This window comes from Aptenodytes forsteri, unplaced genomic scaffold, assembly GCF_000699145.1.
Source record: "Aptenodytes forsteri isolate BGI_AS27 unplaced genomic scaffold, ASM69914v1 Scaffold139, whole genome shotgun sequence".
Lineage (NCBI taxonomy): Eukaryota > Metazoa > Chordata > Aves > Sphenisciformes > Spheniscidae > Aptenodytes > Aptenodytes forsteri.
In genome coordinates, this window is record NW_008794414.1 from 42491 (window position 1) to 55475 (window position 12985).

Sequence of the window (12985 nt, forward strand, 5' to 3'; positions counted from 1 at the left end):
GAGTCCCCATCCCTGGAGGTATTTAAAAGACGTGTAGATGCGGCGCTTAGGGACCTGGTTTAGTGGGCATGGTGGTGTTGGGTTGACGGTTGGACTTGATGATCTTAGAGGTCTTTTCCAACCTTAATGATTCTATGATTCTATGATTCTAATGCTTCTTTTCTCTTGTCCATTTAGATTGCAAACTTTCTAGGGTGGGGCTTAAGCCTTGCTTTATTTTTTCATCCTAGTGTGTTAAGACCGAGTTTAGGGCTGATATAGCAAAAAATGAACAAATTCACGTAGGAAATTGGTTGCTGGTGAGCACAACTGGCCAGTATGAGTGCAGTGTCCTTTAGATACCTCATGCAATAAGCAGTCACCCAGTTCAACAGCCATGGTCTGGATTGACTGGGCAAGAGTTTTGATGCAGCTGCATTTAAAGTCTGTGCATTTTATTACATTTGACAATTGCCTGTAGGTTACCTCCCTGCATTATATGTTAATATAACCTTTGCTATTCACTGTCTTTTCCTGACTCTAGTGTAGTTGAATGACATAACACAGTAAGCTCCTTAAAGTTTAAGCCCACTCTACTAAGGCAATATTTTTGGCTTGGTAGGTCCAGTAGTATTCAAGAATAGAATTTAACATCCTGGAGACTAGATACTCACCTGTGCCAGAACCATAACACAGTGTATTTCAGAGTTAAGATGAAGGTGGTTTTACATTAATTAAATTTCCTTGGATGTAGGGATGTGGCTGCTGATTAGCAGGGCCGGCATGAGCTCTGAAGGCCCTCCTTGTGCTATTCTCCTTGGCAGCAGCAAACAGGAAAGGCCATGTGGCTCCTGCATCAGCTGGAACATTCCCTTCATGAACATGTAGCCAACACTACGTCTGCACTGCGATGTTTCACAAACAGCCACAATCAGTACTTCAGATACTCCCTCCCATGGGAAAAGTCAACACCTCTGAAAGTAAGACAGACACAAGAAAATGCCATTCTCACTTACTGCATCTGCATACTCCTCCTGACAGAGTATTTGCTCACCGATACTTTCTTTAATTCTTAGAACTTCTTTTAGTGGGGTCATGTCAGAAAGCCGCCATTGGAGGACTATTTCCAGATGGGCTACCCTAACTAGGGATTCTGCAATTTTCCACATCACAGATAGGCATAGCAACCTTTTCACAAAGTTAGGATACCTGCATTATTTAGTGGTTTCAAACAGGTTCTTATCCAGCAAGAAGGCTGCAATAGACCTTGGAGACAAGTTTTGCAACCATTATCTCCCTTAGCACGGAGTGAGTGGGAGGCACAGTTCCATCATAGGAAACAATGACACTGGAACACCATAAAATATCAGAACTATCCATTTTCAAATATAATTGAGGCATAAAACACCCAGCATGTATTCAGAATCCCAGATGGAAAAACTGATTTACACAGCATTTCTTCTATACAAAGTTGTCTGTTGGACTTTTAGATACCAGAGCTTACTGATATAATGTTTATGTTCTTAAATTGCAAGATATCTTAAAGCACCTTCTGAGTTTATCCTCCTCAGAGGCTTTTGACAAAACAAAATTAATCCTAGAAATAGGGGATAGGAAGTTACGTGACAGTATCTCTTACATCTCCTGCACTGCATCATCATAAATACTCCTAGTTTGTCTCTGACCAGTAAAAAATCCAGTGATGAGGAGTCCACAGAGTGCCTCAGTTACCTGTTCAGGTCCTGAACCAGCTTAATCATTGCAAAATGTTTTCTAATTTTTGGAAATCTAATTCTGCTTAAGATTACTTAATTTGCTTTTATCTGTATTCCCATCCCCAAGGAAATGGGCAACTTTTCACTACCACCTTTTATTAAGGTAAACTTTTATATATAGGAAGATTCGTATCCCATCTGTTATTGTCCTCAACTTTTATCACATTGTCATAATTTCCAGACTTCTTGTTTTACTATTTTTGACTTAGCTCAGATTTGTCTCTCATGCTAGTACTTAGGTTACAGGGCAGTTGATGTGAGTAACGGTGAATAACTGCTGGTGTCCTGCAGACAACAGTCCTTTAATACAGCTCAGAGACATTGCTTCCTCAATGGTACAACCTTACTGTATCATTCCTTTTGTAGTCCATCCTTTACCCCTGTCGTGGTTTAATTTTCTTCAGGAAGAAAATTGACTCTATTGCAGCCAAAACCAGGACAACCCCCAAATCCTTCTGTGCCCAGTCAGCATTTTCTCCATTAATTGACCATGAATACCTTATTTAACAAACCAAGAGGTGAGAAAATCCCAGTAGAGACAAACGTGTCAGCCAGGACTAAACCAGTAATGGCAGGTATGTCTGGTGTCTCACAAGGCTCCTTGGCTTTTAATATGGAGTCTACATCTGATATACCTCTTTTTGAAATAAACCCCCCAATGATCCTGAATTACTTTTAAATTAATCATATAAAATGTTCTCTGAAAGAAAGTGAATGTACATGTACCTGTGTATACATTTTAGCTGAGAATAATAATAAGATGCTGGAAAAAGGAAAGGCATTCATTGGCAGCTACAGCATACAGAAATTGCCATTTTCCCCAGACTTTCAAAGCTCCTTTATTGAAACAGAATTGAAGGTTTTATCAGAGTGAAACTGAATTTGAATTGCAGTAGCCAGATAAAAGTGGCTTACATGTAAATGAGAACCTAAGAAATAGATTTCCTACCGTCTCTCACTAGGTCAGAGTTTATTCCTCCTGCTTTTTTATCTCAGTTTTCAAATGAATATTGCAGTGCATTTGGAAGCAGGATTTTTCAGCAGTCTCTTTCTCTTTCAATATAAATCACATTTCTGCTTTTGTACTTACACAACAGACAGGTAGGATTATCCCTGGGAAAACAAGGCAATGCATTCTTATTCAGAAACCTCTCAAAGTGAGAACAGCTTAGAGGATCACAGGTCCAAGATAATAGGAGAGGATGGAGATGCCTTAGATAAGGTTATCACACTCTGGTGTGGATTTTCCTGGTCAGAAATACCTATACAAAAGAAATTCTGCGTGCTAACACATACCCTAGCACTCCAAAGGGGTATAGGTACCACATATAGTCTGTAGATTGATCTGTGCATAATTAATGTACATGACTAGCACATCTTGGATTTGCTGTGAAAGGAAGCCAGAAGGAAGGAAAGAGTGAAAGGTTTAGCACTGGCAAGGGGAGCGCATGCTCCTGATCACACCGTAGCAGTGGCCTTGTGCTTGTTACCACTTTTTTTCACCTTTATTACTTCATTCATATCCGAATGTATGGAGTTAAGTTCCTCTACTGACATGGTATAAAACCAGAGGAGCTGAAATTATGGCTTTGTGGAAGGGAGGACAAGACTGTCTATGGGAAAGAACAAGGAAGGCGTGGAGATGGCTTGTAACTAGAACTCAACGAAGAAAACTATATTGGTCTATAAAAGGTAAAAAAAAAGTCTTGAGCTTCCTGCTTTGTTAATTCAGGCCATCAGCTGCATGTCTTGTAAAGTATGTGAGAGTACATGCCTTGTAAAGTACACATGAGAGTGGTTCTACTGGACCAGACCAAAGGTTCCTCTGGCCCCAAATCCTTGCTGTGATAGTGGCCAGCAGCAGGTCCCTAACAAGGGGTTTGATACACAGCAGCTTGGCAAGGTTAAAATAGAAAACATACTAATTTGCCTCTGAAAAACAAATATTTCTTCTTATGTATATTGATACGTTAACTTCAAAAATATGGTAGTCAGTAGCTTAGAATCTTACAATTTCAATCAAATCCTGAATTTTGACCCTCTAGAGATGTATTATGGGATATTATATAAATAATCCATATGTGTTCTTCAAATAGATTGTTATTGATCATATAGCATCATAACATTACTTGGTGCTGTGATTTATACTGCATGTATGAAAGATAACTGGCACCACGTGTTAACACATGCACAGACATGTGTCATCCACTGTGTGTCTGCAATGGAAAAGTGGAAAAGTGATACCATCTTTCTATAAAGAAAAAACACCAATGAAGATATTTGCATATTACCTTTCCCTTAAAAATTAATCTTTAGTGATGCAAGTTTGCTCAGCATGGGCAGAAAATAGGCAGTTACATAAGCAATAGTTCCAGCAGGAGGCTAACTGGCTGGCTTTGCCTTCTGTCCCCTGTTACAAATGGACCCTCCAGGAAGTTTCCAGGGCTGAGATTATCATGGTCTGGGAGCAAGGGATAGTTGCTTTTTACTGCCCTTGTGGTTGCTGCACTTATTAAAAATAAAAACTGTGAGAGTATAATCAGAATTTAAGACAAAAATTTCCTCTTCCTCAAGGAGTGATTCCATTTTCTTCTCTTTAGGAATCAAGTCTCCAGTCATGGCATATTAATTATGATGCTCCACTTGTTTTATTGGCTTACCCAAAAGAGGCAAAATGTCTTGTATGGAAGAGCTTTAACAACTCAATTTTTAGGCTAGTTTATTGGAATGTCTTTACTCCTCCATCCTTTCCCTGGCCTCCACCTCTGTCCGGTCTGTTAAATTTTTAGGTGCCTGTAGCAGATGGGTGCTTCTACCACTTCCTTCCTCATATTATCAAGACCATCCCAGGGATACATGGTCATTTTCTTCTCTTTAGTAATCAAGTCTCCAGTCATGGCATATTAATTATGATGCTCCACTTGTTTTATTGGCTTACCCAAAAGAGGCAAAATGTCTTGTATGGAAGAGCTTTAACAACTCAATTTTTAGGCTAGTTTATTGGAATGTCTTTACTCCTCCATCCTTTCCCTGGCCTCCACCTCTGTCCGGTCTGTTAAATTTTTAGGTGCCTGTAGCAGATGGGTGCTTCTACCACTTCCTTCCTCATATTATCAAGACCATCCCAGGGATACATGGTTGGGACACTCTCATCAGTGCAACCATGGGAGCTGATGACTCCCTCCTCCTCCAGCCTTGCCAAGGTAGACAAGCACCCTGAAGCAGGGTGACCATGGTGGCAGGGTAGAATTTACCTCAACGTGCTGTTCAGCAGTTTCATGGAGCTCAGCACCCCCCACACCATGCACGTCTTGACCGAATTCATGCTGTCCACTGTAACTCCTCTGGGATCACCCAGCATGCTAACGGCAGCAGTTTCCAAGCATCCCTCATGCTGCTTTGAGGGTGCTGGAAGTGGAGAATGCTCAGTACCTACCAGGGTGTGGTGAAAAAAGCAACTATTTTTATGTAAAATGCAATTGATACAGAGGCTTAGAGTTCAGAGGAAAGAGTCTAAAATAAATCATGGCCTGGGGAAATAATGTATCAAGAAATTGTTAGAATTTAAAAATTTCAAATGTATTTAAGGATTCCAGCTCAATATCTCCACTCTTTTCTGACTCTTCTACTGCATGTAGCCTGTTAAATAGGTAGTCAGAGAATTACATTTTTTTCCTCCCCTGACTCTTTGCAGTCTGTTCGTACTGCAATGCATGAATTTGCCTTAGCTCCTTTTAATTAGGTTGGCAAGTTAGAAACGGATCGGAGTATCAGATATTTAGAAAACCTGATTTAGGAAAAGCTCTGACAAAAAGTATTCTGATCTCTTCCTATGAAGTCTCACCTCAAAACACTCCTGTTTATAAGAACATTCATTCATGGTTGCCAGCTGTTCCCAAAGGTCAAAGGGACAAAGAGCCAAGTGGGATGTCATATTGTTTGGCTTCATACTATTCTGTTGATATAACTCTGTTATAATGTTCTTTTGCAGAACCCAGCTGTGAGGACGACATATACAGCCCACGTAGGTGTATGGGTCATTTTCTAGGGACAAGGGACAAGTGCTATCACAACTGCATGCAGTTTCTCTTTTCTGCCACCCAGACATAAACCCTCACAACAAGATTTTGGTCTTTTGAGACAGTCTGGGAAGGAAGGAGGTGTTCGCGCATGTGTGCGTAGGTGTTTGCTGTGTGCGTTGTGTTTGCGTGTGTGTAATTTTCTTAATCAACTGTCCTTCTCTCCAGTTTATAAAGCTTGGGGATTGGATTTGGTTTCTTTTCTCCACAGGAGGGAGGTGGCACGGACCCACTTTCCAGTCTGCCCTTCATTTCCCTTTGTTATCCTGCAGGCCAGCTCCCGCAACTATCTGTCTCACGCACTGGCACTGTCCTTCACAGATCTTCAGTCAGCCCTCAGCCCGACACCATCCAGTCACCTTCTCTTCCCTCTCAATATGTGTTTGATTGCCCTACCCTCCCTTCACTGATTTTTTTTTTCCCTTTCACTCAGGCTTGTCTCGATCTTCAACATATGCTTCATAACTTTCCCAGCTGTTGTTTTTCTTTCTCTTTTTCAGACATTTTCTCTCTCTTCTTTGATTCCCTTCTCAGCCCTATCCAGGACTGTCATTCGTGTGTGTCATCCTTCTGTCATTCATATGGACTACAACAGCCTTCCCAAACTCGGCTTCCATAGTAAATGGTATTAACTGAATTAAGTTGCCACCTCCAAGCAAATTAAAACATTTCAAGACAAAGCTCCCTTTCGTCTTCTTTGTCCAACATTTAATATGCACATCTGTTGCTCCCCAAAATGAGTATTCTGCTTATGCTACGCTTCCTTCCTCTATTACTATGAATTCTGCTACCATTTCAGACCTCACTAATGTAATAATGTAATACGAACTATTTTTAAAACAGTGTGCTTCTAGGCTATTTATTGGTCAATGCAACACTTGAACCACAACCTCAATCTGCATTACTGTAAGCATCTCCCAAAACAGAAGCACTATCTCTTAACCAAACCCAAAGACTTGCTGTGTAAAAATCATTCTGGTGTTAGGGCTGGCCATATTTCAGCCATAATCTCTCATAATAAACAGCTATGAGGCTGAGTTACTGCCGCAGTTTACCTGTGTCTATAAATCAGTCTCAACAGATGTTTATTCCTTCATATTCTATTAAACATCTGAGATTATCCTTGAAATATATTGGAATAATCAGCATTTGAGACATATTCATTTATACCAGCAGGATCTGCTGATGATAATATCCTTGTAATTACACCACTATGAGCATTCTCAGCAAGGACATCATTTTTTCTATCGCGATCCTTTAAAATATTTATAGCTGTCAATTTACCATTATGTCAGAGTATTTCCTTGCCCTTTCACCTCTCTCAATACACTTTCCTACAGAATGGTAAGTATCTGACATTTGAGGCTCCTTGGATAATAAAAGAGAATTTATGGCTAGCAGCTGACTAGGGAATGTATGTCGTAAACAAAGCAGCAGTTTTTTCTGTCTGACTTACAGAATTTTTGGAGCTATGTGACAGCATCTAAGACACAACAGTCCAGACATGAAGACAGAAATTAATCACTATTTTGCTGCAAAAGACAATGGGCAACCTTTTGCCCCCCTACCCCAAGACCCTATTCACAGAGGATCATGATTGGAGATAGCCCTCGTGCTGGCTCTCTACACAGAAATAAATTTTACTCTGGCTGAACAACCTTGAAGGAAATATCTTTACTTGGAAGATTAATGAACACCTTCTGCTGAATTACTTGTTCGCCCAAACCCCCCATCTCCCCGGTGTACGAGCAGGATATATTAGAAGGCAGTAGCAGACCTAGGAACAGCTGCGGTAGTTAGTGAAGGTTTTCCTCCATCCAACAGCCAAAAAGGCACTCTTACCTGACTTCTTTAAAAGCTTCAGATTCACTAGAGGTGCATCAGAGGAGTGAGGGCTTAGGTTTGGTGAGACTGATGAAATGAAAAAGTGTGAGAAAGAGTATTCGTAATCCAGCACATGGCGCATTTGTTTTTATGTGAAATCCTGGTTCGGGTCTCATCAAAACTGTATGTTTGTATGTAGCATGTATTTGTTTTACAAACTGGGATTTTTTATGATGCAAATTACTTCATCAGAAAAGTTCCTGACAAGATCAGTTTGACATCCTTACCTGTCTTTATTACTCCATGATTTGCATTTAAAAATAAGGTGCTCTGTAAGCAATGGTATATGTGAAGCCTTTGTGGGTTTTGGGCGAGTTCACACCTTGTAGTTGGATTATTCTGCACCTCTGAGGACTGAGCTCTGATCAAAGTGAACAATGGCCCTCCCCTGCATGGATTCTCTAGTGTACAGTAATATAGCTCGACATTTTTCTTCTCCCTCAGTGTGGAACTAATCTGATCTCTTTCTTTTCTATCCATCTGCTCATTTTCACTTATTCAATACCTCTGAAGTTTTCTGTTCTGTATCATATGTGATTAACATTAACTAACAGATCCAAAATATACTATGCAGGACATAAAAAGAAAGTGATGACATCATCTCTAAGAAACCTGTCTAAAAAATAGAGTAAAATCAAACCAATGCAGCACATGCTAAATGAATGAAAACCTGGCACCATGATAGATCTCAACTAGTGATTTGGAGATAAGAATTATCATTCCTTGTGTTTATTTCCTAGTCATCAAGGAGGTTTTGGTCAAAACAAAAATAACCATCTTTTTCAACGATGTGGAAGCAAAAATAAAACTCTTGCCCGTGAACTTTGCAGATGACACAAAACCCATGCAATGATAATTGATGAGGAGGATGGGTTTAGCTCTGCAGAAAAGCGTGAATCACATGCTAGACTGTGCCCACATTGTGGATGAGAATGTATGACACATTTACCAGTGGTGTTTGTATTTTAGGAAACAGTGACTGGGAGGCAGATTTGAGCTGAACATGAGCTCAAAATGTGATAGAGTAGCTAAGAAAACAGTGACAATCTTATATCTAAAAGGAGGGAACTACTGAGCAGATGATATGGTGTTACCACATGATGGTTTATTAGTGAAAGTTTGTATTCAGTTCATCCATCTGCACATTAGCAACAACGCTAAAATGATAGGAAAGGTCCAGAAAATAATGGTGAAGAGTATTAGCAACCTGGAAAATCTTCCTAATTCTGCAAGTAAAGAAGTTCAATCTATTTATGCTTTGGCAGCATAAATATATTGCAAGACATTAAGCTAGTGCAATACTTTGCAGAACATTATCTTTGCTGTGCTGGCTGCCCACAAGTATGTTCTTTACCTTGTGGACAACACAAGGTTGTTTTGCTTTCAAGGAAAAGAGGGCTAGCTGTTTTACATTCACCATGGTTAAAAGTGAACACAAGAACCGCTGCTGTAGAGTAGCTAATGTACTATCTTCTTGTTGGCTGACAGTAACTCACCCTACAGTGCCGCATCCTCAGTGAATTCAAAAGTAGGTTAAGAGATGACATGGTCAGGACACAAAAGTACAAACATGGGAAGCTGTCATGTTGTTGTGGTCCCTTTAAACTAACACAATCCAGCAGCTGGAACCTGAAGCTGGAAACACTGAGACTGGAAATGAAAACCTAGTTTTCTAGAGATGTTAGATCTATCAATTACATTCTTGAAGCTAAAATTACAAATGTTTCCAAATGATCACATAATTTTATCTTCAACACAGGAAATCCCTTCAGAATAGCTTGGATCCGATTTGTCCAAGCAGTCACATTACACACATAATGACATTTCCTTTTAAAAATCAATATATTTGTAAGATCAAAAAGTTATGAGGCTGCTTCTCCCCCCTTGACATGTGATCCATACAGCCACCATACCGCCAGGAGTATAAATGGTAAGAATGTCTGGACTGAAAATCGGTTTGCGGATTATAGCCATGCTGACTTTAAATGATCCTTTATAAATTACAATTTCTTTATAAATGACCCCTTATCATTATGATTTAATGATAAAGAAAGAGAAAACACAGACAGTTGCAAATGAGATTAAAGTTAGGAAAGGCATGCTGAAGGCTGAGCTCTTACTCTTGCCTATCAGCATCACAGCATCATATGAATTGATTGCATTAACATTCAGCTGAAATGTAAGCTTGTAAACATCTTGCCATCACTGAAGACATGTCTATAGAAAGGTTGCCCAAGGTATATGTTTGTAAGATATACACAATGCCTGCTTGTTTGGGGTTTTTTTGTGAAATATATATGAATATATATTTCTTCTGGTCAATAACCTGCTTCCCCTCTGCTTAACAGGACATTGCACTCATCATTTCTCATTCCTCAACAGCTTTTGGTCCTGTTGATTTAGACAGTAAAAAAGGAGGAGGTCATCCCTCTGTTTACTTACAGCCTAAATCCTGTCCCAAATCCCTGCAACACTTGCAGTGCTACAAAAGCCCACAGAAATGACACTTCTTGTCATTTAAATCCATAGAGGAGCTGAGCTTCAGTGGCTGCAGAGCGGTAAAATTTTTAATTTCACTGAGGAGTCTTAGGAAAGTATATCCTATCCTATTAGCCTCAGCCTTTCTTCTTTGAAGGTTAAAATTACATTTTCAGAAACAAGGTATCTTGCATGCAGGATCACTTTGGGTTTTGCACACACATATATATACACATATACATGGATGCATATTAAAAGACCTGCAGAAAATTTGAGGCAAAACCTGACAGGAATCAATGTTCTGTCAAAATCCCAATGCAGGAGCCTTAGACAGCAGCACTCTCAGCTTTCCCAGGGCAGGACTTGATGTACGAGGTTAATCGCAAGGATTCATTTTGTTGAGGGATCAGAAACCAAAAGCTGGCTCTATATAATACCTAAATCCCTTAATGCAACCAGTAGAGCCACAGTGCTTCTGTCCGCTAAAGCTGATACTTTCTATTATTTCAAGATACCTGTTCATTCATCTTTCTTTCCAGGCCAATTGCTAAAAGAAGGTTTTTGTGGTTGGAAGAAAGGCAAGCTCACAGTTCAGAAAGACAGGAGATGATAAACTGCTGACCCCTTTGTAGTCAATAGGACTTTTATCACTGTCTTCAGTTCTGGATTTCACCAAATACTTTTGTATATGCAAAGTTACATTTCTGTAACTTTTTCTGTACATTTTTTTACAAGAGCTTTACATGCAAAAGAAAATTAAAAACACTTCTGAACTCTGTTTTCACATGCAGATGAAAGGTTTTCTCAGAAAACAACTAGCATGAAAAATTTCAGGCATATGTGTATTGTTCTCTAATAATTTCTATAACATAAATTCAAAGCTCCAATCTATTGACTCCTAAGGATGAGACACTTTCATGGACAACTTTAGACAGTGCCAAGTCAAAATCCTACCTGGAACTCATCAGAATTTATGATACTCAAAACCTGAATCTGAATTTTGTTCTTTGGTCTGATTTTTATCAAAAATCAGAAGAACACATGGCAATCCTACAGCTGACTACATTTCTCCATCTCACTGTGAAGGCAGGTAAAATGGAATGGAATGACTTCCGATGAAGAGGACAATGTGAACATGATATTCCTGGACTAGCCCCTTTTCTCCGTATCACTTCAAATAGGTAGTGAAAGCTGACTAATCGCATTAACATTTAAGGACATCATTTTATAATAATGGCTGGGAGATATCTTTGTTCATACTATTCTGTAAAGAAATGACCTGAAGAGAAAATACGCTTTGCATGGATCTCCCATTTATCAGACTAACAAGCATACAGTAACCAGAGTGTGTAGAAATTACAATGCAGTTTGTGGAAATCTTGTAACACAAGCTGTAATTTGTGAAATGGTTAAAACAAAAAAAATGATCTGTTAAGAAGTCTGGAGACAGAATAAATATGGTCAGTTCCTTCTGCACCAGAAGAGCTACAAGAACGCCCATATGTTTTGAGACATTTGCTTTCTGTCAACCTGTTTGGCTAGTCTATGATATTACTCAAGTGATTATATAACAGGCATTAATGTGTTTATAGCAGACAGACACTATCTGGCTAAAACCTGGAAATATTTATGGAAAAAAACATGTGCTACTTATCTAACACACTGATATACCCTTATCTCTCAGTGGTGTTATGTCTGAAGAATGAGAGGTGATCAGATCAGATGAAAGTTTCTGTGAAATGGACTCATGGTTATAAAATATTTTACTGAAAACGGCCTTGCTGCTTCAAGTATGGTCACAAATATTCTGTTACAAGTTGAGCGTGAGTGTATGTAGAAAGATAAGGACACTATCTACATTTACCTACTCTGATCCCAGTTGGCTGCAAAAAGCAGAAGAATCTTCCTGCCACAGTGGTCACGATTTTCCAGTACTCCTGGGAACCCATCTGTCAGAGCCCGTTTGATTCCTGGATCATCAGCCTTGAAGTTTTTGAACATATCCAGATTTAATTGGCGGTACTGGAAGTACTGAGCCAGCAGTCTGAAGGCCTCAGTTTGGTGAAACTTTCTGGCTCGGAGAAATCTCAAGATGAAGGCATCATCTGTACGTAAAAACCCAATGTCAGGCCTTGTGATGATCATGTCCCTGACTTGCTGGATATCCTGATGCAAAATGTCTGGGTTTTCATTCAGTTCCAGGCGAGCTTTCTCTATAGTCTCTGGACTAAGTCCAGCTTGTAAGTGGGTCATCTCTGCTTTCCAAATCCTTAACTTCAGATATTTTAGTAGGAGAAGTGCTGATCCCATTCAATTGATGGTCTGCTGTGAGCGTGAGCCATTCAGAAGCTTTTTGCTATCAAGCTGTTATTTAACAAATGATAGCAAAGGGCTTTTCTTATTCTTGCAGAAAGAGTAACAGGCAGTTCATATATAGTATAATCCATCCAAATGAATGTTGTTTATTCCATCACTTGCTAAAAGAAAAAGCAAATATATAAAAGAAAGATTAAATATGTGTATAAAGCTTACAGAAATGCATTTCTGAAATTTATATAGCAATAAAATTGCTTTGTGTGCTTCATATGTAAGAGGATAGCAGTCAAATAATTTCAAAATGGGTGCATTTAAGATAAGGTAGTCACCGACATCTTGAATGTATATATTCAAGCTTTCAGAAAGTCATCTGATTAATTGACAATTAATACTAAGCTGTATCAACTTACTATTAGAATACACTTTGCAAAGTTGTCTTATAAAAGTGTGGGAGTTCCAGCATCCCATAACTTC

The 12985-nt window shown here is 39.3% G+C and overlaps 1 protein-coding gene across 1 annotated transcript in view; it reads right to left on the minus strand.

Annotated features, from left to right (window-relative positions):
* The window catches only part of LOC103907222 (clavesin-1), a gene marked incomplete at its 3' end in the record, with an annotated part of 30885 nt that extends 18437 nt beyond the window's left edge, over positions 1–12448 (minus strand). The window contains exon 1 of the mRNA XM_009289358.1: positions 12060–12448. Coding sequence (XP_009287633.1) covers positions 12060–12448 — 389 coding nt within the window. The remainder of the gene's footprint in view (positions 1–12059) is intronic.
* Between the last annotated feature and the right edge of the window lie 537 nt (positions 12449–12985).